Source organism: Theropithecus gelada, chromosome 12, assembly GCF_003255815.1.
Source record: "Theropithecus gelada isolate Dixy chromosome 12, Tgel_1.0, whole genome shotgun sequence".
NCBI lineage: Eukaryota > Metazoa > Chordata > Mammalia > Primates > Cercopithecidae > Theropithecus > Theropithecus gelada.
The window spans coordinates 62,330,661-62,358,623 of record NC_037680.1 but is presented as its reverse complement, the minus strand read 5'-3'; the positions used below and the strand labels follow the sequence as shown (position 1 = coordinate 62,358,623).

Here is a 27,963-nt window from a genome sequence, read left to right as displayed (position 1 = left end):
TGTCTGGAATTATCTTGTTTAAGTCTTTACTCTTGGGATGGGACTTCCTACTCCGAGTTAAAGTGTAAATTCCATGAGAGCAAAACCTTTGTCAGTCTTGTTCAGACATGGAATCTCAGGATACAAAGAAAACACTCAGCAAATCTTTGGATGAATGAGTAAGTAAATGATTTAATTGAACATCTGTGATATTACTAAAGGATATAAGTACTAAGCAAGATCACCAAAATGAAGTTGGAAAAAGCATATTAAAACACTGAATTTAGAGGCAGGAGACGTGGGATGCAGATGGAACTTTTGTTTATATATAGATTCACCGGATACATGTGCAGGATTATTACTTGGATATATTGCATAATGGTGAGGTTGGGCTTTTAGTGACCTATCACCTGAATAGTGAATATTATACCCAATAGGTAATTTTTCAGCACTCACCCCCCTCCTCCCTTCTGGTGTGCCACGTCTGTTACATTGGTCTGTTTTGGACTCTGTTTTTGACTCAGAGGAATGTTGGATGGGTCACTGTCTTACCCTGAGCTTGAGTTTCCTCATCTATGAAATGAGTATGGTTGTATGAAACAGTTTCTGTTGGCATCTAGCAAAGTATAATTCCACAATTCAGACATTATAGGAGTGGTTTTTGTGAAATCTATGATATGGTCACTGAATTCTGGCATACTTAATGCTATTTTATGGATTATCTTAATAAAAATGATTTTCACTTTCAAATTGGGAGAATATGTTGAATTGGTTGCATGTTTGAAATAGTAATGATAAACTTGTGGTTTGACTTTCAATGTGACTTTATAGCAAACATGACACTCTACCTCTTATATATGCTATTATTGTTGGAACCATATTGATCCTCCCTCTAAGGTCTTGACAATTAGAGAACCTAAAAGTCGTTACAAATTTTCTAAGGAGCCAGTACTATTAAGGAATGAATAAAAAAAAAAAATAGAAAAATGAAAAAAAAAGTGAGGTACATCCTAGCCAGATTTTAATATGAGGGAATAAATTTAGCTTTAAAAAGAGGCATAATCCTTCAAAGAAATAATTAAATTCTAGTAGCATGGATTCTGGCTCAGATATAAACTGCTGTTACAATACTCTCTATTTTGTAGATATTTCACAGGAGTATGGTAAATGTGAATTCATGTCACTCCGTATACTTGATACCACAATCAGTGATAAAATCTTAACGGTAATTTAGGCAAGGGAAAGTATTTAACTCATTTTAACACCTGAATGAGGTAATACTGGATCATTTTCTAAAGTAGATAAACTCATAGAAAAAATAAAGCCTGTATTAACTTCAAGTTTGATAACTAAAAAAAAAACCACACACACATCAAAATAGTAGACATTTATCTTTGAACACTTCCTAATTTAAGAAAAAAGAGTCCAACCTTCTAATATTTTAGCACTTGGGTCTGGGCAACAATCTTCATCCTCACTAAAATAAAAGAAAAAGAACATCATTTAGGGTGAATTTGATAAATGAAGAAGTTACTGATTAAGCAAAAGAACAGTTAGTCTTCATATGGAAAGAAAGCTTAAATAATATACTATTCACTGAGATTCCAAATCAAATAAAAATGATTTCTGATTGACTTTTTCCCCTACTTTTAAAATTGTAGTTATACATACATTAAATTTACAATTTTAACCATTTTAAGTGTACAGTTCTATAGCATTAAGTACATTTGCAGTGTTGTGCAACCATCACAACCATCCAGCTCCAGAACTTTTTTCATCTTTCCCAACTGAAACTCTATACCAATTAAATATTAAAACCTAATTTCCGTCTCTCCCCATCCCCTGGGAACCACTATTCTACTTTCTGTCTCTATGATTTTGACTATGCTAGGGACTTCATATGAGAATCATGAAATGTCCTTTTGTGCTGACCTATCCCAATTAGCAAAATATATTTGAAAGTTCATACATCCAGTAGTATGTGCCATAATATCTTTCTAAGGCTGAATAACATTCCATTGAATATTTATAACACATTTTGCTTGTTTATTCATCTATCGATAGACATTGGGATTGCTTCCACCATTTGTCTATGGTGAATAACGGTGTAGAAATATCTGTTTTGGTCCCTGCTTTTAAGTATTTTGAGTATGTACACAGAAGGAGAATTGCTTGATCGTAGGGTAAGTCTATATTTAATTTTTGAGAACCCGCCCAATACTGTTTTCCACAGTGTCTACACTATTGAAATTTCCACCATTGATGCATAAGGGTTTCAATTCTTGACATCCTTACAAGTACTTGTTTTCTTTGCCTTTACTTCTTTTTTCCCTCCCTCCTTCCGTCCCTCCCTCCCTTCTTTAGTTATCTTAATGTGTTGAAAGTGGAATCTTGTGATTGTGATTTGCATTTCCCTAATGATTAGGGAAATGATTGAAAATCATTTTATGTGCCTCTTAGCCATTTGTATATTTTCTTAGAGAACTGTCTAAGTCCTTTGCACATTTTTAATTGGGTTGTTTTATCATTGTTGAGTCATAGGAATTATTTATATATTCTGAATCTTAATTATTTACTATATGTATAATTTGCAAATATTTTCTCCCATTCCATGGGTTGACTTTTCACTTCATTGATGGTGTCCTTTGAAGCACAAAAGTTTTAATCATAATGAAGCACAGTATACCTATTTTTCTTTTCTTTCCTGTGCTTTGATTTCATAACAACAACAACAACAACAACAACAACAAACACTGTGAAATCCAATGTCATGAGGCCTTTCTCCCATGTCTTCTGACAAAAGTTTTTCTAGCTCTTATGTTTAGATCTCTGACTCATTTTGAGTTAATTTTTGTATGTGGCGTAAGGTAAGGGTTCACCTTCATTTTTGTTTGTTTTTTTGCATGTGAGTATCTATTCCCATCACCACCTGTGGAAAAGGCCATCCCTTCCCTCATTAAATTGTCTTCGTACCCTTGGTAAAAATCATTTGACCATATATGGAAGGGTTTATTTCTGGGTTCTTTATTCCATTTATTTGCTTTATAAGTCTGTCTTTATGTCAGTATCACACTGTTTGATTACGGTAGCTTTGTAGTAAGATTTGAAATCAGTAAATAAGACATCTGCATCTTTGTTCTATATTAAGATTTTTTGCCTATTAAGGGTCTCTTGAGAAACCAATGAACTTTAGGATAAATTTTCTATTTCTGCAAAAACAAAAATTATTGGTATTTTGATAAGGATTCCATTGATTCTATGGATTACTTTGAGTAGAATTAACATTTTAACAATATTGTCTTCTAATCTATAAACATGAGGTGTCTTTCTACTTATTTGCGTTCTCTTTAATTTCTTATAGCAATATTTTGTAGTTGCCAAAGTACAAGTCTTTCAATTCCTTGGTTAAATGTATTCCTAAGTATTTTATTCTGTTTGTTATTAATATAAATGGATTTTCCCCTTAAATTGTTTTTAAATTTGTTTTCCCCTCAATTTAAATTGTTTTCCCCTTAATTATTTTTAGATTGCTCATTGTAATTATACAGAATGCAGCTATCTTTTCTGTGTTGATTTTATATCTGGTAACTTTGCTGAATTAATTCATTAATTACAACATTTTTTATGTGTTCTTCAGGGGTTTCTACATTATGACCATGTCATCTATAAACAATAATTTTTCTGCTCATCCAATTAGAATGCCTTTCCCCTTCTTCTTGCCTAATTTTTCTGACTAGCATTTTCAGTACTGTGTTAAATAGAAGTGGCAAAAGTAGTCATTGTTTTTTGTTTGTCCCTGATCTCAGAGAAAATACTTCATTTCTTCACCACTGAGATAGATATTAGATACAGCTAATATCTACAATATTAGCTGTAGATGTTTCATATATGACCTTAACAATGCTGAAGTAATTTCCTTCTCTTCCTGCTGTGCTGAGTCCTTTTATCCATGTAAAAGATTTAACTTTTGTCAAACGGTTTTCCTGCATCATTTGAGATGGACAGGTGTGTGTGTGTGTGTACGTGTGTTTCCCTTTCATTCTGTTAATGTGATGTATTACATTGATTTTTGTTGTTGTTGTTGTTGTTGTTTTGAGACAGGGTCTCATTCTGTCACCCAGGCTGGAGTGAAGTGGTGTAATCACAGCTCACTGCAGCCTACCTCAACTTCCTGTTCTCAATAAATCCACCTGCTTCAGCCTCCTTCGTAGCTGGGACCACAGGTGCACACCACGTCTGGCTATTTTTTGTATTTTTTTTGGAGAGATGGGGTTTCACCATGTTGCCCAGGTTGGTCTCAAATTGTCGGGCTTGAGAAATCTGCCCATCTTAACCTCTCAAAGTACTGGGATTACAGGCGTGAGTCACTGTGCCTGGCCTATTGATTGGTTTTTTTGTGTTGAAACTTGTTTGCATTCCCGGGATAAAACCGACTTGGTCATGATCTATAAACCTTTTAATATACTGATGAATTTGGTTAGCTAATACCGTGTTGAAAATTTTTGCATCAATATTCATCAGTAATATTGTTCTGTAGTGTTTTATTGCTGTCTTTGGTCTTGGCAATAATGTAATGCTGGCATCATGACTTTGGAAGTGTTTCCTCTTTTCAATTTTTTTGAAAAGTCTGAGGGGGGTTAGAGTTAATTCTTTGAAATTTGTGACATCCACCAATGAAAGTATCTATCTGGTCATGAGCTTTTCTTTCTTAGGAGGTTTTTCAGTTACTGATTCAATTTCTTTACTATTTCTAAATTTGTTCACTCTAATTTAGCATCATTCAGTCTTGACAAGCTGTATATTTCTAAGAATTTATCCATTTCATCTAGATTATCCAATTTGTTGGCATACAATTATTCATAGTACCCTCTTTTAATCCTTTTATTTCTATAAACTCAGTTGCTATTTTACCTGTTTCATTTATGATTTTAACTGAGTCTTCTCTTTCTTTCCTTAGGTAATCTAGCTGAAGACTTGTCAATTTCATTGATTTTTTTTTTTTTTTAATGAACCAACTCTTAGTTTTCTTGATTTTCTCTACTTTTTTTATTGTCTATTTTATTCCTGGTCTAATCTTTATTATTTTCTTCCACTTAATACCTTTCAGTTTGTTCTTTCTCTAGTTGCTTAAGGTATAAAGTTGTTGGTATAAGATCTTTCTTATTTGATTTATTTATGACTATAAATTTTCCTCTTAACATTGTTTTTGTTGTATTCCTTAAATTTTGGTGAGTTTGGTAAGTTCTCTTATTATTTCTTCTTTGACCCATAAGTTGATACTATATTGTTTAATTTTCACATTTTTAAGGGTGTTTTGGTTTTTACTTCTGCTATTGATTTCTAGCTTTATCCCACTGCAATTTGAAAATATATTTTGTGGCCGGGCGTGGTGGCTCAAGCCTGTAATCCCAGCACTTTGGGAGGCCGAGATGGGCGGATCACGAGGTCAGGAGATCGAGACCATCCTGGCGAACACAGTGAAACCCCGTCTCTACTAAGAAATACAAAAAATAGCCGGGCGAGATGGCGGGCGCCTGTAGTCCCAGCTACTCGGGAGGCTGAGGCCGGAGAATGGCGTGAACCCGGGAGGCGGAGCCTGCAGTGAGCTGAGATCCGGCCACTGCACTCCAGCCTGGGCTACAGAGCGAGACTCCGTCTCAAAAAAAAAAAAAAAAAAAGAAAATATATTTTGTATGTATTCAAACTTTTAAAATTTATTAAGACTCATTTTGTGGCCTAAGATATAATTTATCCTGGAGAGCGTGCTATGTGCATTTGAGAAAACTGTGTATTTTGCTATTGTTTTATACATATATACAAACACACACACACACATATATATTTAACTATATATATATGACAGGTTGAATAAATCTATAGTTTTATTCACATCTGTATTAGTCTGTTCTCATGTTGCTATAAAGGTCTGCCTGAGACTGGGTAATTTATAAAGGAAAGAGATTTAATTGACTCACAGTTCTGTATACCTAGGGAGGCCTCAGGAAACTTACAATCATGGTGGAGGGAAAGCAAACATATCCTTCTTCCCCTAGTGGCAGGAAGGAGAAGTGCCAAGCAAAAGGGGGAAAAGCCCCTTATAGAACCATCAGATCTTATGAGAACTCACTCACTATCATGAGAAAAGCAGCATAGGAGTAATCATCTCAATGATTCAATTACCTTCCACCTGGTCCTTCTCACAACATGTGGGGATTATGGGAACAACAATTCAAGATGAGATTTTGGTGGAGGCACAGCCCAAACATATCAACATCCTCTATTTCCTTATTTTGTTTAGTTGTCTCTCCATGATTGAAAATGGCATATTGAAGTCCTTTACTATTATTGTAGAGCTGTTTATTTCCTCTTCAATTCTGTTAGTATTTGTTTAGTATATTTTAGAGCTCTGATGTTTGGTGCATACAGATGCTTCTCAACTTACAATGGGGTTACGTCTCAATGAACCCATTTTAAATGGAAAATATCATACATTGAATATGTATTTAACACATCTAAGCTACCAAACATCATAACTTAGCCTAATCTACCTTAAATGTGCTCAGAACACATACATTAGCCTACAGTTTGGCAAGATCATCTAACACAAAGTATTAAAACTATCATATAATATATTGAATATGGTACTGAATATGTATTCCTTTCACACTGTCATAAAGTTAAAAAATTGTAAGTCAAATTTTCACTAAGCTGGAGACCATTTGTATATGTTTTTAATTATTATCTCTTCCTGGTAAATTGATGCTGTTATCATCATACAATGTCCTTTTTTCCCCTCTCTTTTGGTTTCTATTTGCATGGGGTATATTTTTCAATTATTTCACTTTCAACCTACATGTATTCTTAGACCTAAAGTGAATATCTTATGAATAACATACAGTTGGATTCTGTTTTTAAAATCCATTTTGTCATTCTATCTCTTTTGATTAAAGTGTTTAACACATTTATACTTTAAGTAATCAGTAATAGAGAATAACATTCTTTTGCCATTTTGTTGTTTGCTGCATCTTACAGTTGTTTCATCCTTCATTTCTTCCATTACTGTCTTCCTGTGTATTTAGATGAACTTTTTAGTGACACATTTTAATTCAGTTCTCATTTTCTTTTATGTATATTTTAGGAATATTTTCTTTGTTGTTATTACAAGGATTATGTGTAACATCCTAAAATTATTATTCTAATTTTTAATTGATACCAAGTAAATTTAATTGCATACAAAGACTCTACTTTTTAACACATTTGCCCCCTACCCACTTTATGTTATTGAGGTCCCAAAATTATACCTTTTTATATTCTGTACCCATTAGCATAAACTTATAATCTGTTTTATTCATTTGTCTTTTAAATTCTTTAGAAAATAAAAAGTGGATATATGAGCTAAATTATGATAATACTATTTTTATATTTGTTCATGTATTTACACTTGTTAAAAATTACATAGTTTCATATGGCTCTGAGTTACTGTCTAGCATCATTTCATTTATCTTTTTAACTTGAAGAACTTTCTTTAGCATTTCCTGTCAGGTAGGTCTAGTGTTAATGAACTCCCTCCGCTTTTCCTTATCTTGGAATGTCTTAATTTCTCCTCATTTTTGAAGAACATTTTTTGCTGGATGTAGAATTCTTGTTTGACAGTATGTTTTTTTCTTTTATTCCTTTAAGTATATCATCTCACTGCCTCTTGGCTTGTAAGGTTACTAATGAGAAAATCACTAATAGTATTATGAGGGTTATTTGTACACGATGAATCACTTTCCTTTGTCTACTTTAAAGGTTGTCTTCTGACAGTTTGATTATTATGTGTCTTAATATGATATTTTTGTGTTTATTCTGTTTGTAGTTTGTTAAGCTTCTTTTATTTGTGTATGTATGTCTTTCTTCAAATTTAGGAAGTTTCAGCCCTTGTTTCCTCAAATTATCTCTCTGTTTCTTTCTCAATGTCTTCTTCTGGAATTTACATAATGTGTATATTATTCTGCTTGATGGTGTTTCAAAAATCCTTAGGCATTGCTTTTTTTTTTTTCCAATCATTTTTCCTTTTGGTCTTTAGACTTGGCAACTTCAAATGACTTGCATTCAAGTTCACTGATTGTTTCTTCTGTCTGTCCAAGTTTGCTGTTGAACTTCTCCAATGAATTTTTCAATTCAGTTATTATATTTTTCAGCTCCAGAATTAATTTTTAATTTTCATGAGTACATAATACTTGCACATGTTTATGGGTTACATGTGATGTTTTGATACAGGTATACAATGTGCAATGATTAAGTCAGGGTAATTGGGGTATCCATCACCTCAAACATTTATTGTTTTTTGTGTTATGTATTAGGAATAGTCCAATTCCTCTCTTTTAGTTATTTTAGAATATACAATAAATTGTTGTTAAGTGTAGTTACCCTAATGCACTACCAAAACCAGAATTACTGTCTGGTTCTTTTTTATAATTTTCCTATTAATATTTTAATTTTGTTCATACATATTTTTACTAATTTCCTTAGTTCTTTGTCTACCTACAATTCTTGAACATATTTAGGATAGTTGTCTTGAAGTCTTTGCCATGTAGGTCCAACTGATATGCTTCTTCAGGAACATTTTCTGGGTATTTTATTCTTTCCATTTGAATTTCCCCATTTTTTGTATGCTTAGTAATCTTTTGTTCAAATATGAGTACTTGAAATAATAAAGAAGCCACCTCTTCTAGCTTTTGCTGATTGGATGTGGAAAATATTTACTAATTAATGAGACTTTGAGCCTTGGAAACATTCCAAAGTAAAGATTTAGGTTTTTTTCAGATCTTTTCCTTGATTGTAGTTTTCAAGTCTATATTTGTGCATCCCCAAACTCAGTTTTTCTGGGCCGCTTGTAAATGATTTAATTTCCCAAAGAGTCACTTCCTGCTCCTTCTTAGGAACTTAGATGTTCTGTTGTATCTCTCTCTTCCCATAATTTCTTGCCCAAGGTGTTTATGGTTCTGCAGTCCCTCTGTAGTTTTCATGCATTATGGCACCTATCCACTACTTTCTGTGGTTTCCGGGCTTAGAACCAAACTATGACACCATTGCCTATCTGAGTTCCTAGTCAAGTGAAACAAAAATAATTTCTTAAGAAAGCCCATAGATAGGTCAGAACAAGATCTATTCTGTTCTTTCCACCAAAAGGAGGAAACTGGAAATTGGGCTTCTTTCTCTTGACTGTGTTACACCATGCTGGGAGGAAGTTGGATGCAAGAGCAAGTTAAACTTCACAGATTTTTTAAAACTATTTTGAATGTGTTTTTTCCCTTTCGCTCTCCATTCCTCCTTCCCTTTCTTCACCCCTCTCTCCCTCCCTTCCTTCCTTTTCTTTCATTTTTTGCTTTCCTTCTTCCTTTTGTTTCTCTCTCCTCTCTCTTTCTCTTATACTCTTTTTCCTTTATCTCTCTTTTCTTTCTCTTTCTTTTGTCTTCTCTCTCTGTGTGTCAGAGTCTTGCTCTGTTGCCTAGGCTAAAGTGCAGTGGCAAAATCATAGCTCACTGTAACTTTGAACTCATGAGCTCAAGCAATTCTATCACCTCAGCCTCCTGAGTAGCTAGGACTAGGTGCATATGACCATGCCAGCTAATTTTTTATTATTTTATTTTATTTTGGTAGAGTTAGGGTCTTGCTATGTTGCCCAACCTGACTTCAAACTCCTGGCCTCAAGCAATCTTCATGCCTCGGCCTCCCAAAGTGGTGGGATTACAGGCATAAGCCACCATGAGCAGCCAGCTTTTTCTTGATTGAGTATTCATTTGGTTGCTGCAGACTGTTGTCCAGAGCTGTTATAAAGTTGTGTTAGTCAGATTGTAGTTGCTCATGTTTTGTTTCCATGGGGAAATCAGAACCTTGAGCTTCCTGGTATTATCTTGCTCTAAAATCATTTTTATTTAGTATTATTTATGCCTGTTTTTTACTTCACTAAAATAACCAATAGAGAGGTTCCAACATTTCTAGCTATGTATGTTAAAAATAACCTATTATGCAGGAGAAAAGAGACAATGGTGGGCCAAAAACAGATGTCCCAAAATAAGGCCATGTCAAAAAAAAAAAATACAATTCCAGCATGCTGAGTGAAAAAAAAGTCACTAGATTTTTCTGTGTATAATATGAGTACTTCTCCCCAGATTAAAAACAAAGTTCTCTCTTCCAAGTTGTGTATAATTTTATAAATGCAAGCACAAATTTAGATATTTTCACTATTCTTGATGGAGTTGTGAGATTTCAAGTCTATAGTGCACTTTGTTCCTCTCTGTCCCCTATCACTTTTACAGTCCATACTTTGCCTTTAGTGTCATCCAAACTTGGATTGTCTTTCACTTGTGTAAATGCTATCCATTCTTAAAGAGCCATGTCAAACTCCAGTGCTTTCTACGATTTATCTCTGAATGCTAAAACTTATATTTCTTTCTCATTCCTTTGGATTTTTCTTATAGGCAATGACAATAGCTTTCTTAAGAGAGCTAAGCATGAACACTTTTGTAGTCATACTGCATATTTCATTTCTGGGCCATTATCTCTCTCTCAGGTTAGAAAATACCCTAATACATTAGCAAATAGTTTATATAAGACACTGATACACTAGAAACTGGTTTCAAAACTAGGACATAGAGGCCAGGTATCTAAAAATGGAGGAGCAGATAGCAAGAAGTGGCTTTGGAATTATTCACAGTAGGGTGCCAGGGAAGGGAAGCAGTGGGGGAAGGTCTGAAGCTAAATACTTGCTCAATTACAGTTTTGCCAGGGGCCCCATTCTACTCATAAGCTCTACTTTATCAGATTTCTATATTTGTACTGCTTTAATTTCATATACCCAGTAGATGAAATGAGATCTTCTTGGTTGTATGAAGATGAACTCATAATTCTGTGTATGAAGTAATGTGTTGGTTCAGTAACAAGATTCTTTTCTTCTTTCTGGAAAAGGACAAATCAACTATTACACTAAATGGAGTTTGAAATACACTTTCTTACCTTATGGTATTTTTCTACATTTTAATGGAAAAATTTCCAGAGATTAGTTAAAAGATGGGTGAGGCCTATAATTCTAATTAAAAAGTGCCTTCCAATATAATTAACTTGAAATAGTTCAGTGAAGATTACCTAAATTATGACATTAGATTTTGAACAAATTTTAAACATAAACCTATGTTTAAACAATGTTTAAAGAATCAAATTTTCTTCTAAACTTTAAAAATATTTTAAGTCATATATTACTGAGTTCAAAAAGAGGAAGAACACAGATACAACTCTGGTCAATCAGGTACCTTGCCAGGTCAATCATCTTAGCACATACTTTGATCCATTTGTCGCAAAGTCATGTGTGCTTCTGAATGGAGCAGTTATATTTATGTTATTTTCTGTGGTTCATCTAAGCTTTTGTGTTAACCTTAGAATCACACCAAATGGATAATCAAGAGAATGGCCTCATCAGAAAATCAAAAGTTGTACATTCTCCAAAAACATGTTATGGTATAGAATTTCATGTACCCAGGAGATGAAATTAATTAAACTTAATTCTAAAATTAATTAGAATTACAGGGCTCATCCATCTTTCAACTAATCTCTGAAACATTTTTCCATTAAAATGTAGATTATACTGCAGGACCAAACTTAAAAGGTCACTGAGACTCAGACCATCATTTGAGAGTTTGGAGCCAGCAACAAGAGATGTTCACCATGCTGATAGCAGAGTTTATGGGCTAAATATAAGGGTGATATTTAAAATACATGAATTAACTTGTTAAGGTTGGATAAGTTGGTTATATAACTTACCAAAAGGTCACCTAGCTACTAAGAGTTGGGATTCAAACCCAAACAATCTGAATTTCCATGCATCTTATTTTCTTCCTCCTACCTCAGCCAGTCTTCTGGTGCTATTTTAGTAGCATTGGGCTCTCCACACAAAATGTTCAATGAGTATTTACCAACCAAAATACAAAAGGGTGGAAACCAACTGTTTTTAATAATTAACTTACATTTTTCTTAATTGGTTTCCATTTTCTCTTTTCTTTGGGGCTCTAATTAATCTGGTTTTTCCCCTATTATCTGCTTTCCCACAGTTGAGTTTCATAGCTGCATCTGGTAATAATTTCCCTTATTTTGTAAATATCACCAGGCTTGAGATCGAATTCATTTTAGCATTCTTTTCTGACTAATCAAGGTACATTCTTGGACCAGATTTATGAAGCTGTCTCTCCTTTCTAGTCACTAATAGTCATGCTTCTCACTTACCTTACACTGGGGTTTTTCCTTCCAAGATGAAGAGGCTGTTTCAGGCATTGTCTTTGGTGTGGCCATGTCAAGCTCAGCAACAGCTCTTTTAACATGCATCTCCTTGGATTCTATTACCTGATTTGAGATTGCTTCAGTACTTTCAATATTTGCACTGGCTGTGGTCTGACAACATTTACTTAGTGACAAAAATTTTTTCAGGCTGCCCGTGCTTAGTGTTGACTTAGGAGAAACTTTGCTTTGTACTGGCTTCTTGACTTCTTTCACTTGATCTTCAAATACTTCAATGCCTTCTTCTTTTGCAAAAGTCTCTCCTAAAACAACTTCCTCTTTATCAGAATCTGGTTCCTCTTTTATGTAATTTTCCAAATACATTTGATCAATATCATGAGCTACTAATCGAACAATAAGATCATTTTTACTTTGAACATCTCTTAAGAGCTCCACCTTTGTAATATCAGGCTTTCTTATATTCTGAAATGAATTTCTGGCAACGGCCTGAAATTAAAAGTATAGCAAATATTAAAAATAAATGCCTAAATCACTTTCCTGTAGTTCGATTATGATGTAGCTATTTTCTTATAATTTCTAGTTTCGATTTAAGTAATATCTTCAAATATCGCTTAATTATATATTAGCAATATTTTTAAAATAAATAAAGACACATAACAAAACATATTTGTTGGCATGCCATTTTTCTTATTAAGGTATTTATTACATACCTTAATCTAATATAACTTTCCAAAAGTCAGAGCAAGGTCTAGCATAATTAATTTATTTACTTCCTCTTTATCATTTATCTTGAAAGTTTTGTGACAGAAGTAGACAGGATAACCTATTTTCCAAAATCCTAAGTAAGGGATTATAGAGAAATCTAAATATACATATTTTCAAGAAAAAAAAGGGCAACATATTCACTGATCTTGATTTTCAAAAGTAATGAATAACCCAAATAATGGTTTTAAAATTTTTACTCCCTATTCCTCCACTTTTTATGGGCATATTTTCCAAAAGATTCTTCAAAATATAAATCTTCATTTTTTCTCACTTCCTCAGTTAAATCTCAGTTTCCACTGTCAATGTTAAAGACAGATCAAAGAGAAGACAATTATAATTAAATGACAGAATTTTCCCATTTCTCTAGCTTTTGACCACTCCACAGAATCTCAAAATTAAGTTAATAATATTAGCTCTCAACCTCCCTTTGTAATAGCATAAACCAGTTTTTCAGATAATGGTGCCTCAAAGGAATATCCATAGAAACAAAAATACCAGAAGAACCTCTTTAAAACATTTTTAAAAATCAATTTTGATTATCTGTGCTATTGGAGGAAAACAGTGGTTTAGAAAATCCAAAATCATTTTATATGGCTTTGGGATATGTTACTACAAATGGTTTTAGTATGCATATGTCTGGTGTGTGAAGAATCTATGGTACCTTAAAACAGAGAATTAAGTCTTGAGGCAGAACCAACAAGAGTCTAGGGTTTCTAACCTATCTTTCTTTCTCTTCACTGCTGTGTCCTTTTGTTGAAGATAGATAACATTGGTAGCCAGATTGGTGCCAATCACATGCCTTAACTGAGTTCCCCATGTCTTGTTCTTTATTGTTTTATTTTTAGGATGGCTTATTTTTAGGATACAATGGGGGTATAGGCATTGGGCAAACATTCATGTTTGAAAAGGGAGAAATTGGCCTGATAGAAGGGGCTACAGGCCTCATGCAAGTCCAAAACCCAGTAGTGCAATCATTATATTTTAAAGCTCCAAAATAATTTCCTTAGACTGTATGTCCCACATCTAGGGCACCGTGATGGAAGAGGTAGGGCTCTCAAGGCCTTGGGCAGTCCTGCCCCTGTGGTTTTTGCAGCACTGGTGGATACTCTTAGAGGTCGCTGAGTGCCTGAGGCTTTTCCACGCTGAGGGTGCAAGATGCCAGTGGATCTACCACTCTGAGGTCTGCAGAATGCAGACTCACTTCCAACAACTGAACGAAGCAGTGCCCCAGTGGAGACTCTGTGTGGGATCTCCAACCTTAACATGCCCCCTCTGCACGCCCTGGTAGAAGTTCTCTGTAAGGGCTCCACTCCTGCAGCAGGCTTCTGCCTGGGCATGCAGGTTTTTCTGCACACCCTCTGAAATCTAGGCAGAGGCTGAGAAGCCTCATTTACTCTTGGATTCTGTGTGCCTATAGGCTTAACACCACATAGAAACCACCAAGGCTATGGCTTGCAGCCCAAGCTGTAACTGGGCCCCTTTGAGCCACAGCTATAAAAGTAGCTGTGGGGATGTGAGGAATGTTGTTCTGAGGTTGCAGAGCCCATGAAACCATTCTTCCCGCCTAGGCCTCTGGAACTGAAATCAAACAGATTGCAGTGAGGATCTCTGAAATGCCTTTGAAGTCTTTTCTCCATTGTCTTGAATATTAGCACTTAGCTCTCTTTCAGTTTTGGAAATTTATCTAACAACTGGTAGTTTTACAGCCATCTTGAATTTCTCTCTCAAAAAACAAACAAACAAACAAACAAAAAATCTTTTTTTTTTCTCTGCCACATGGCCAGGCTTATTTTTTTTATTTTTTATTTTTTATTTTTGAGGTGGAGTCTTGCTGGAGTCCAGCAAGAGTGCAGTGGCATGATCTCGGCTCACTGCAACCTCTGCCTCCCAGGTTCAAGTGATTCTCATGCCTCAGCCTCTGAAGTAGCTGGGACTACAAGTGTGTGCCATCATGCACAGGTAATTTTTGTATTTTTAGTGGAGATGGAGTTGGAGATCATGTTGGCCAGACTCGTCTCAAACTCCTGACCTCAAGTGCCCCACCCACCTCGGCCTCCCAAAGTGCTGGGATTACACGTGTGAGCCACCACGCTCAGCCAATTTTCCAAACTTTTATGCTCTGCTTCCCTTTTAAATATAAATTCCGAATTTAAGTCATTTATTTCCTCCTGCATCTGAGAATACGCTGTTAGAAGCAGCCAGATCACATCTTGAATGTTTCATTTATGAGAAATTTCTTCTGCCAGCTATCCCAGGTCATCACTCACATGTTCAAACTCCACAGAACTCTAGGGCATGGACACAATGCACCCAAGTTTTTTGCTAAGGCATAACAAAAGTGACCTTTGCTCTAGTTTCCAGTAAATTCCTCATTTCCATCTGAGACCTCATCAGCCTGGATTTCATTGTCCATTGTCTGTTAACCAGTTCCAAAGTTGCTTCCATATCTGCAGGTATTTTTTACAGTAATGCCCCACTCCTTAGTACCAATTTTCTGTGTAAGGCCATTCTTCCACTGCTATAAAGAAATTCCTAAGAGTAGGTAATTTATTTAAAAAAGAGGTTTAACTGGCTCATGGTTCTGTATGCTTTACAGGAAGCATAGTGGCATCTGTTTTTGGGAAGGCCTGAGGAAGCTTCCGATCATGATTGAAAGCAAAATAAGAGCAGACACATCACATGATGAAGGCAGGAGGAAAATAATGTGTATGTGTTGGGCAGGGTGCAGGGGGGTGCCACACACTTTTAAATGACCAGATCTTGCAAGAACTCACTGCTGCAAAGACAGCACTAAGCCATGAAGGGTCTGTCCCCATGACCCAGACACCTTCCACCAGGATCCACCTCCAGCATTGGAGATTACAATCCAACACAAGATTTGGGCAGGGATAAATATCAAACTATATCAGGGTGTGAAAACTTAAAGCATTAATTAACATATTTACTAGCCTTGAGATTCAGTTTAGTGGGTTGCAGAAGAGTGCTGAAAAAATTTACTCTAAGCTTATGCTCCAGGAAGCATGGTTCTATAAAACTTTGGTAATTTTCCAGGCTATGGACTACATGCCTAAGCATACTCAGCACTCTCACAAATGCATACCATCAGTTAAAGGGATTTTAATAAAAATCAAAATGTCTGATGGATCAGTGCAACCTTTCTGTTGGTGAGACAAATCTTTTGTCCTCAGTAGTAGTTTCCTTGTAATAAGGACATTATTTTTGGCATTTTAAATTCCCAGTTAAAATATTTGGGGACTGCATATGGGGTGACAGGACAGAGTTAGGTCTAGAGCAATAGGAGAGAGGCTCATAAAAATAGCAGCAATACTACAGCTGGATTTAGAAAATACAAGTATGTAAGTGGAAAGAAAAGGGATACATCTTGAGAGGCCAGGGCAAATGGGAAAGGCTAACATAATTGAAGTAAAATAGAACAAATGTAATCTAAGAGTCTGCAGTCTAATGTCTGCCGATGAATGTTACTAAAAGAAAATGAGTACTACTCTGGTGCTTTAAATTTGAAAATTAAAACTATTTTAGATTGTTCCATATATCCTGATATTCTTTTAACTGACCTGCTTGAACACCTTTAGATATCCATAACGAACTAAGGAACTACACAAGTTTGCTGCTTTTAAATATTTAAATGACAATTATAACTTCTTTCAGTCTGGTTTTACTGTGAAGGGTATGTGCTTATAATCTCATTCTTAAAAAGAAAAAATTCAAAAGGATTGTCTTAGGAAAACTAGTTTGAGACTTTTAGAGTGAGCCACAGAACTAACATGACAAATCCTAGTGAATAATATGACTGTATGGATGAACTGATGCAACCAATTCTATTGGGCTGAGCAACAGCAACAACAATGAATGCATTTTCATATACTTATTTGAGGAAAGAAATCACACTAGAACCATGTTTCACTATTCACTCATTTTCATGCCATTGCTTTTGCACTTACCTCTAATGGTTTTACATCCAGTCTTCCAGTCTTATCCAACGAGGGACGTCTTTCTGTCTTTCTCTTTTCTAAATTAGGTGCTTCTGAGGAGTAATTTCTCCCACTTATTGATGCTCTTCTCAGTTCTGCTATGCTACGTCCAGTTACTTGCAAACACTCCTGCTTAAGCTTCTCAAGAGGTTGAGTTTTTATAGAAATAACTGCTAAGTGTTCTGAAATAATTTTTGGATCTATTTTGACTGGTTTTTTTCCAATATGTGGAACTATTTTAATTGAAGATCCCTCTTCAGATAAATTTTGATCTAATTTTTCTTGCTCTAATTCAGGAATCCCATTAAAAGCATGTTCTTGGGCCTTTCGAACAATTCTATTAATGTCTAGCTCTCCAGAGAGATCAGCATTTGAAATTGTTGAGCTAATTGTATCTAACGGAAAACTTGAAACTCCATCAATAATTAAACTAGCCACTTTTTTAGGAAAGGCTGTGTTTGTATCTTTTATATCATAATAAAGCTGTTTGTTGGTTCCTGATTGTTGCAGTATGTTGCTATAAACAGAATCAACAACCTGATAAATCATTTCTCTACTTTCTGGCTTTAAACAGTGCTCTTCAGGATCAGAAGTTATTAGACTAATGCTATTTCTGGAAATTTCAGTTGTTACCGATTTTGATAGTTGAGATGCAATTTTATTTAACTCAGGCTTTGATAAGTTCTTTTCATCTTTGCTTGAGGAACCTGGCAACCTTACTAGTTTAGCCAAGAACAAGGCCAACACCTCTTCTAAAAGTTTGGCATCTAATGTCAAACCTTTTCTGGGTGAAGACTTTTCCTTAGACTTAAGTTCATCAATAATTTTGATCACTTTTTCCATAATTTTGACAGCTTCCAGAACTAATTCTGAATTTGATACTTCTTCCTCTACTTGAGGTTGAAATTCAGAATTGGAAATTGCATTCACCATTAAAAAGCCTATTGTATCAGAGAGGACATTGCTTTTACCCATTAAATCTTTAAATATAGAAGTATAAGAGCCAGAGTGCTTTAAAACACTGGTATAAATATAATTAACTATGTTTTCAATGGTTGCATTATCAGCTACAGGCACAGTAGGTGATTTCTTGGTGGGTGGTACAAGTTTAATCTTACTTTTGGAGATAAATTCTTGGACTGAATTTAGTACTTTTGAAGTTATTTTTTGCATATCAGTTTCTAGACATTTGGTTCTTTCTTTATGCACTTTTGGAAATATAGATAAAAGCTTTGATAAAAATTTCACAGCAATTTCTTCTATTATGTTGTAAGACAGCTTATGAGCATGTGATGGTTTAGGTAGGGGCACATCAGTAGTTTGGAAAACATCTTTAAGGATCTTTTCGACAATGTTTTCGACTTCCACACACTGATGTGGAGTTAGCTCTCCACAAAAATAGCTCTGCAACTGATTGCTAGCCACTTCTTGTAGAACCAAGTCAACTATGTTTTCTGAAAGGATTTTGCATCCACTGATTATACAATTTTGTATAATCTCTTGTGATCCAAACTGTGGCAAGAGATTATTATAAACAGACTGAACAACTAATTGAATAATTTCATCATCATCAGATTGTAAGGTTTCTACATATTGTATAGTCATATATTTATCTTGGGAGATCTCTGTTGCAACTGCACTTACTAACTTCACTTGAAGGAAATTTAGTTCTGTGAACAAATTGTCCTCAGGTTCTTTTGTTTTAGTGCTGGATATTGTTGAGAAAATTTTGGATAAAAGAGCAGAAATCACATTCTCTAAAAATTTATGAGGTAACATTATTGTATATGGTGATGAAGTTTGACATTCTTTGCTGGCTGTTTGGGCCAACTTTTGGACCTCTTTAACAACATCCTTAGATTCCAGAGGCAAACATGCTGAAACTGAAACCTCATCACAAAATATCAAGTTAACCTGATGCTGGAAAATTTCATTTATCACTGCACCAGTTAGTCTTCTTGCTAAATTTTCTCCATTACTGTTTATATTCTTACAAATAGAGTCTTGAGATCCATATTCATTTAAAATATTACAAACAGAAGAGTGAACAACTTTATTGACCAATGTTTTGTCAGTTGATGGTATCTTATCTGAAGAAGGGTTTCTTGTCATTTTATGCATAGGTGGCATTTTATCTGCAGATTTTATCTTGATGCTGGATGGTGCTTCATCTATAGTTGTCTCTTTATACCTGGGAGGTACTTGAGGAACTGAAGACACTTTACCCACAGGGAACTGATTTCCCTTATCTGGCCTGAAAACCTTAATTTGAGCATCTGAAAACTCCTTTAACAGTGAATTGATGAGTTTCATAGCAGTGTCATAGAGTTTAGCTTGATTTTGCTTATCACTAACTTTTTGACATCTATCTTGTATTTGTGTTTCTGGTATAGAAGAAAAGATCAATTTTTTAACCATCTCAGTAATAACATCTTCTAAAAACTTAGCGGGAAAAATTCCAGGTTTACTCTCTGGTTGGTTTTGAGAATTGTCTGGTTTACTGGGTTCACTTTTAATCTCCTCTCTTACTTTCTCTTTTTCTCTCTCTTCCTCTTCTTTTTCTTTGGCAGGGACATTTTCGTTAGTTGAGGAGGATAATTCTTTTGTTGTAACAGACTGTGCTGAATCCCTGCCAATCTCTTGAATTACATTTAATACATTATCACCTGGGGGCCTTCGGTCGTAACTGAGTTTTGAATAATATGCTGGTTCTGGAGAAGAAGATAGTTCTAAAATATCTTCATAAATATTTTCAATGACATTTTGAACATATTCATAATCTGAGTGGTGTTCCTCATCCCTACCTGTTTGTGTTGGAGAGTCTCTTCTCCCCTCACTGATTGATGTTTGAGTTCTTATTTCCAAAGTCTCTGCTTTAGTCCCTAGATGTCTCTTGGACTTCGAGGAGGGTAACTGAAAGAGCTTGTCATCTTTTTTGAATGATCTTTCTCTTGCATTGTCAATCTTCTTTTTATAGCCTATTTCAGAATCTGATTCAAGTACTTCCTTCTCATATTCTGTATCATCAATTATTAATGAAAAATGTGTGTGTACCTCATGATCTTTCCCTTTTTTATCTCTTGGAATTAAATTTACTTCCTTCTCAATTTCTTTATTAAATGTTTCACTCAAATTTAGCTCCTGAGTATCTTTACTTTTCACAGTGGTAGTTGAAGAAGTAACTTTTGATACATTCTCACTGTGTTTCTGAGTACAAATTCCCACTTTATTTTCATCCACTTTCTTTTCATTTATCACACTTGTAGCCAACCCTGATGTCAGGTTAATTATGCTGCTTTTCATAATTGCATTTATAGAGCTAAGTACTGGATTTTGGATGTCACCTTTTTTCATTGATGTGTCCTTGGTTTTAAAACTTTTCTTTCTACTCACTGTGCCTCTATTTATTTCCAAAGTGCTCATCGTGTTTCTGCAGTCTGAGGTGGAAGAAGTATCTTTATATGATTGATCTGGTAAAGAAAGTTGGTTCTCTTTTGCACATCTGCTTATTTGTGTAAAGGTGTTTTGTAGTAGGTGTTGAACCCTTTGGGTGATATTATCTGGATTTAGAAATGAAAAGAAGGTGGAAGACCAGTCTCCTGAAAAAAGTGGTTGAATCTTGAATGCAGACATTGCCTTCTGGGTTAGAGCAGCAATCATCCCTATAGCAATGTTACTTTCATCACCTTTTTGAATATCATTAGATGTGCATTTTTCTATGAACTGATCATATACAAAATTGGATATTTTATCAACTGTCTCTTTATCAATTGCTGGAAAAGAAAATATTTTTTCAGCATTTGGTAAAACTTTAATTTCATTTTTCATAAATTCCCTTATCAGAGAATTTGCAAGTTTTAGAGCCAAGCCCGTAATATCTAGCTCTGTTATTTCATTTTTCTTAGAATCTTCAGTAATAATGGGGAGAGAACAAAATTTGTGAACAAGGTCAACAATTATGTCTTCCAAAAATGTAGCTGAATATAGAGAAGGCTGTGTCTTGTCTTTACCAGATTTAGCAAGTTTGGAGACATGGTCATAATCAGATAAGTCACTGAAAGATGATTCTTCATCATGTAAAAATGGATGTAAATGATGATACATGATTTCTTTCATAATAAAACCAGCTAATTTACTGAGGAATGAGCGTCCTTTTTTGTCTGCATCTTTTTGTACTTCAGCTTGGAATTCAGATGTTTTCAAAATATTATTACATATGGAGTCAACGAAATTTTCAGTAGGTTCTAACTTCATACTTTCTGCATTATCTTCTGCCATGGAGAGTCGAATCTCATGTTCAGAAATTTCTTTTATAATTTCATCAGTCAATTTTGAAGCTATGTTCACAAATTCATCATCTGGTGGAAGCTCTTTCTCTTTTAGTTCATTTTCAGTGTGAGTTGAAGGGTTGACATGCGCTAGAAGCCTGTAAATCATATCTTCTAAAAGAGAACGAGGCAACACAGTAATATATGACGGCAAGGCATGGCTATCCTTTGTGATTACGTTAAGCACATTTCTGATGATATTATCAGCTTGGGGGTATGAATAAGAAGAAGACTCTAATTCTCCTGCAACTAATGACTGCACTTGATAATCATATATTTCTTCCAATAGCAAATAATATATTTTCCTACCAAAACATATTGTGTCACTTTGTATAACCCTATGTATTTGAATCAGAGACTTATATTGATCTAATACTTTTCCATATACAGAGTTGACTATTTTTTGAACCATTTCTCTATATCTTTCTGAGAAACACAAATTTTCATCAAAGTTATCTGCAACTAAAATCTCTGATGTGGTGAACTCCTGAACAATTGAATTTACCAATGTTGTAACAATCCTGGCAAGTTTTGGTTTTGCTCTATCTAGGTTTTCAGTAACCAACATATTACGTGAAAATGCATAAAGAATTTTGCATAAGAGCTCAGAAATTACTTCCTCCAAAAAGACAGATGAGTTGACAATAAAAGATAATTCTCTTTGTTTAGGATCTATTGCTTTCGATTTATAAGTTTGATCAACTGCAGCCAAAAGGAGAGTTTCATCTTCAGATAAAAATGATTGAATATGATGGTTAAAGATTTCTTTTATTATAAAACTTGCTATTTTTGGAACAGGTATGTCACTTATGCTCTTCTTGTCTTTTGTAATGGACTGGTATATATTTGAATGAGAAAGATCAGCATAAATGGAATCCACCATAGACTGGATATCTTTTGCTGAAATCATACTCTGTTTTTTATTCCCATATTTAATAATACATATTTCATGTTTTGAAATTATTGACATAATTTCATTTATCAGTTTTATCACTGTATTGCTTAAGTCTGATTTAGTAGTATCTGACTGCTCTGCACTGGTGTTCAATGGACTGATCTGAGATGTAAGCTGAGTAACTATTTTTTCCAAATGACTATGTGATAACATAGTGGTATACATTGTTGAAGCTTGTCTTTTGAATCTTGATTTACTTATATCATACTGAACTCTTTTTATTAAAACATTTGCACTGAGTTTGGAATATGACTTAAAAGGTAGATTTGCTATAAGATCTGGGTGAATTTGGAAATCAAAAATTTCAGCCAGGATGACATTGGTTATTCTTGCAGCCAATGTCTTTGTGTCATTTAGAAAATCTTTATTGGGCACTGCTTCCATTTCATATTCTTGCAAAACTTTGCTATACACCATGTCAACAATTGTTTTGACTACATCCCTCTCCACTGGAGGTAAACACAATCTTTCCTCAGTATTATCTATAATGCTAACTTGGGCTTTTGAGAATTCCCCTATAATCAAATGTATGAGTTCTTCAGCTTTCTCAAACAGTTCATCTTCTGAATCTCTTATGGATTTTGTTTGTACAATGCCTACTAACCTGTGGAATATTTTTCTTAAAACCCCAGAGATTACATCTTCCAAGAATGTTGAAGAGTAAACACTGGTATAAAATAACTTCCTTCTCTCATCATCAAAATATGTGTCTGATGAAGATAATGATTTTCCATTCACAAATGGCTGAAGATGTTTTTGACAGATATGTTTAATGATGAAACCTGCTATTCTATCGATAAGAACATCATTGCTGCTTACGATATTTTGCACAGCTGATTCTTGAGAACCAGAGGTTTGCACAACATTTTCAAATACTGAATCAACAAGGTGCTGAATATCATCTTCTGAATAAATAAACTTGGTTTCTTCTTCCTCTTTTGAAAATCGAATTTCATGTTGGGAAATTTTCATCCTAATATCACTAATTAGGTTTGAAGCAATGTCATTGAAATTCACTCTTGATATATCTTTTTGGGTTTCTCTGTTTAGAACCAGGCTAGATGCAGAAGAAAATAATTTAGATAATAGTACTCTGATCATATCTTCTAAAAATGTGTAGGGCAGCAAGGTGTTATATAGAGGTACACTCTGGCTTGGCTCAGTAGATTTACTGATATTACTAAGGATGTCCTGAGCAATATTCTCAGCCACTGAATTGGAATAGGTAGAAGCTGACAAATCCCCAGAAAACAGTGGATGAAGAAGGTAATCTGAAATAGCTGCTACAATTAAATTGGTAATATTTTCCACAAAAGTGCCACTATCTTCAGACTCTTTATCAACAGCAAAGTCTAGCCCATGCTGCTTTAAAGCATTTCTATAAACTGTGCTGACAAGTTCATCCACAATATCTGTATTGAAAGAAGAGAAAGACTGTTCTTTGTCATCATAAAGAATGTGAATTTTAGCTTTATTGAAATGCTTATTTATGGAGTTTACTATTCTTTGGGTCATGTTTTTCAACTCAATTTCAGTGTTATGTTTTGGGCTGAAAATCTTTGACAAAAGTCTGGCAACAATCTCCCTTACAAATGAATCAGGGTGAATATCTAAGGGTGATTGCTTCTGAGGTCTGTGTGACTCTATCACTTCACTCAGAACCTGTTTAACAATAGTAGACACTGGATCCAGTGGAGTCCCTGGATGACATAAAACCTCTCCACTCAAAAATGGTTGAAGATGATTTTCGATAATCTCTTGGATGATACAGCTGGCTATTTGGTCAACCATAATTGGGCTTCGGCTTACTATACTTTTTTGTATTGAAACAAGAGAGTCAGACATTTGTAAAATATTACAATAAACAGAATCCACCATCTTTTGGAGGTTTTTTCCAGCATATAGATATTGTTTATCATATATAGTGAAACAGATTTTATGTTTTGAAATGGCTGACATAACCTTATCTATTATACAAGTGGACATTTCATTAAAATCAGAACTCATTAAATATTTTTTTCCTAAAGAGGAACATGTAATGGGTGGAAGAATTAGCTGAGATAAAAGCCTTCTTATGACATCTTCTAAAAATGAATGTGATAACATGGTACTATAGTCTGATGAAGACCTGGGTAGAGAAGTAAATTCTGTTAGGTTACTTTGAAGCTTTTGCAATATAATTTCAGGTTTGAGAGGGTAATATGAATGGGGTATGAGATATTCCCTGAAGCAAGATGGCAGTTTGTAGTCTAAAATCTCTAATAATATGCCATTTGTTATTTGTTCTGCTACTGAGGCATTGTCGTACACCAGATTATTACCACAGATCATTTTTAATTCATACTGCTGTAAAACATCATAATAAACTGAGTCAACAATTTTGCTAACTGTTTCTGTATGAACTGTTGGAAAACACAGCCTTTCTTCAGCATTCCTTAGAACGGTGACTTGAGCATTATTAAATTCATTCACTACACTGTTGACAAGTAATATATTCATCTCATTGAGCCAGGACACAGTGATGTTTTTATTTTTGCCCCACAATGACATAGAGAGATTAAAAAACAATTCTGAAATTATTCCTTCCAAAAATGTGGCTGAATAAACACCAGCATATATACCTTCCTGATGTAGCTTATTATGAATGGCTACCTTATCCATTTCCTTTGTTCTCTGTTTTTCAAGAGGTGACACAGAAGAGGATTTTACTGCACAATGCTTGTCAAATGGTGCTTGTATTTTGGAGCTAACCACACTGGTATTATTCATGGATACTGTCAAAGAATTACTGTCATAGCTAACAAGTCCTAAAGAACTTTCATTTTGTCCTAATTCTATTAATTCTGGCTTTCTTGCTTTTGTGAAACTGGACTGTATTTCTCTTGTTCTATAGTTCAGATACTCATTTGCAAAAGGTAGACTTTCCGGAGCTTGTTGTATACTGTGAGATAACTTGTCCATCAATGATTTAACCAAGCTGTGGGAAATAATAGTAAGCATAGAGTCTGATGACAATAAGTCTTGATCAATTTCTGCCACATTCTCCAAAAGTTCTGACATGTAATCTACTTGAAGGCATTCATGGTCCATTCCTCCCTTATGATAATCAGATTTTCCATCTTCTACACTTCGAAGCATTTTTAAAAGTTGACATTCTTCTTCTGATGTTTCCTCTGAAACAGACCCTTTATCAAGAAAAGCAGTGCTTGTGCATTCTTCCAAAAGCATTCTGATAAGTTTCTCACATACAACATTGAGAAGAAAAACTGATTTTGAGGAGAGCTGTAGGTTATTGCTAAGTATGCTAGTAGGTTGTTCATTATTTGAGGAGTAGAAAAATGTTTTTTGTATTTTACCAGAATCCATACCCCTATCTAGGCATTCATCTGGTGAAAATAAATCTGAAACAATATTAAAAACTTTATTGACTACTTCTTTGGATTCACTTGTTTTTAGGTTACCAACCAGGCTGTTTAACTTATATGTAAGATAACTTAATTTATTTTTTTGAAAAGGTTGATCAATTTGTTGAGTAGAGAATTGCCAGTCTCTGGGGCCTTCCTGTCTATTGATTTTGTTGCAAACAGATACACTATTATTGCTATGCATAGAAAATGATTTGTTTCTTTCATTGCTTTCAAAGTGATAATCTATTTCTATTTCCTTGGACAGTACATGAATCACTCCTACTAAGAGATCCTGAAAGAGGTCATCAAAGCCACCAGAAACTATTCCTGGACAGTAAATGTATTTTGTTGGTATGGAAACCATTTTCTGTGCAATGTCAGCCTGTATAATTTTATTATTAAAAAGAATTTTAATAATGATTTCAGAAATACATAAAGCAAGTTCTCCAATGGAAATTGACCTGCTCTCAAATACTTGAGAATGAATTGAAATAATCTTGCTAAATGTTGCTTCTTGAATTTCCCATGCTTTCTCTTTTTCTCTACCCTTTTTGGTGCCATCAGAAATGCTTGAAGTTAAATGGTAGAGTACTGACTCAGTGAGATGTTCACAACATTGATAAATTGAAGAATCATTGTATATGTTTCTTAGGAGCTGTTTTGATTCATATTTTTTCCTTGACCATGTAGAAACAGCAGACATCTCTTCTTCACTAAAAACTTAAAAAAGAAAACATCGTAATTTTAGCATGGATTAAAGAAAAGATAGAAAATTTGATGTATTTGTAATTATTATTTACATATATATTTCACCCTTTGAGCAACTCACTAAAGAAAAATCTAGAAAAAAAAAAGAAATTAGATTTTCCTCAAACATTTATTTATCACCTGTAGAATCTTAATTTTAGCCAGTAAGTTAAGAAAATAGCACCCCAAAATTCAATCCTTTAAGTCAAATGCTGATGTCTGCCTTGGTTGGATGGTTATGAACTCTAAGAAGTTGGAAAGTTTGGGGCAGAGAAATAATTTCCAGGTTTAGCGATGCATCCTACCATGTCTCCAGTGATATCTAGAGGTGCCATATAATTATTTTAAAATATCTTTAGACAAAACATTTAATGTTATGCTATGTTTTACTTTTAGGACATTAAGGAGTTGTGTTGCAGTATCAAGTTGACTAAAATAAAAATGTGGCAACTCCAGAAAAGCTAGTAATAGATTGCAATAGCAGTAGTACTTTAACCCCTAGATTATAGTTTGTCACAAAGAAGGAAGGTTGGCCCAGCCAGGTGAAGAACTCTATATTTGTTATGTCCAAAATTGTATTTGTTACAAATCATTACCTACTTGCAATGGCCAACTTCTGGGTGTGGCAGCTAAGAACAACACAGTTATTTTCCTCAGAACCTAATTACATATTACATATCTTCATGTGTTATCAGGCAAGACTCTATGCAGATAGAAGACTTTAGGCTGAGCTTTGACTACTACACAGGTTTTGGCCATGTCAAGATAAAGGGAATGAGGAAAAGGTATTCCTAGCGGAAGAAGGAAGATGAGCGAAGTCACTGGAAGACCTTGGAGATGTCTGAGAATAGGAATAGAATTGATAGAGCCAAGTATCAATGTGATGAAATCATGGATCTTCTCTTGCTTGTTTTGCTTTTGTTTATTTTTCTAAAATCAATTAAGTCATGCCTGGAGTAAGTCTATTTAAGAGTGTGTAGCTGTAGGCTGGGCGTGGTGGCTCAAGCCTGTCATCCCAGCACTTTGGGAGGCCGAGACAGGCGGATCACGAGGTCAGGAGATCGAGACCATTCTGGCTAACAAGGTGAAACCCCGTCTCTACTAAAAAATCCAGGCGAGGTGGCGGGCGTCTGTAGTCCCAGCTACTCAGGAGGCTGAGGCAGGAGAATGGCGTGAACCCGGGAGGCGGAGCTTGCAGTGAGCTGAGATCCGGCCACTGCACTCTAGCCTGGGCGACAGAGCGAGACTCCGTCTCAGAAAAAAAAAAAAAAAAAAAAAGAATGTGTAGTTGGAGCTACATTGCCGTCCACCTTGGGAGAATACTGGTTTTAAGGGTGGAAAATAACCTCCTTGTGCAGGTGGGTAGGACTGCTAATATCTCCAATTAGAATGATGTGTGAGTGATGTATCTGGGCTGGTGATGTAGCAAGTAATTATTGGTAACTGAAACTACTGTCCTAGTTCTGGGGTATTATAGTAATATTAAACTGAATTTTATTAATTGTCAATAATCAACA

At 34.8% G+C, this 27,963-nt stretch overlaps 1 protein-coding gene across 1 annotated transcript in view; it reads right to left on the bottom strand.

Moving 5' to 3' along the window:
* Window positions 1-27,963, bottom strand: part of FSIP2 (fibrous sheath interacting protein 2) — a 104,187-nt gene that overhangs the window by 7,229 nt on the left and 68,995 nt on the right. The window contains exons 18-21 of the mRNA XM_025404893.1: window positions 16,980-26,419; window positions 12,241-12,738; window positions 10,823-10,923; window positions 1,410-1,456 (exon numbers count right to left, since the gene is read on the bottom strand). Coding sequence (XP_025260678.1) covers window positions 1,410-1,456; window positions 10,823-10,923; window positions 12,241-12,738; window positions 16,980-26,419 — 10,086 coding nt within the window. The remainder of the gene's footprint in view (window positions 1-1,409; window positions 1,457-10,822; window positions 10,924-12,240; window positions 12,739-16,979; window positions 26,420-27,963) is intronic.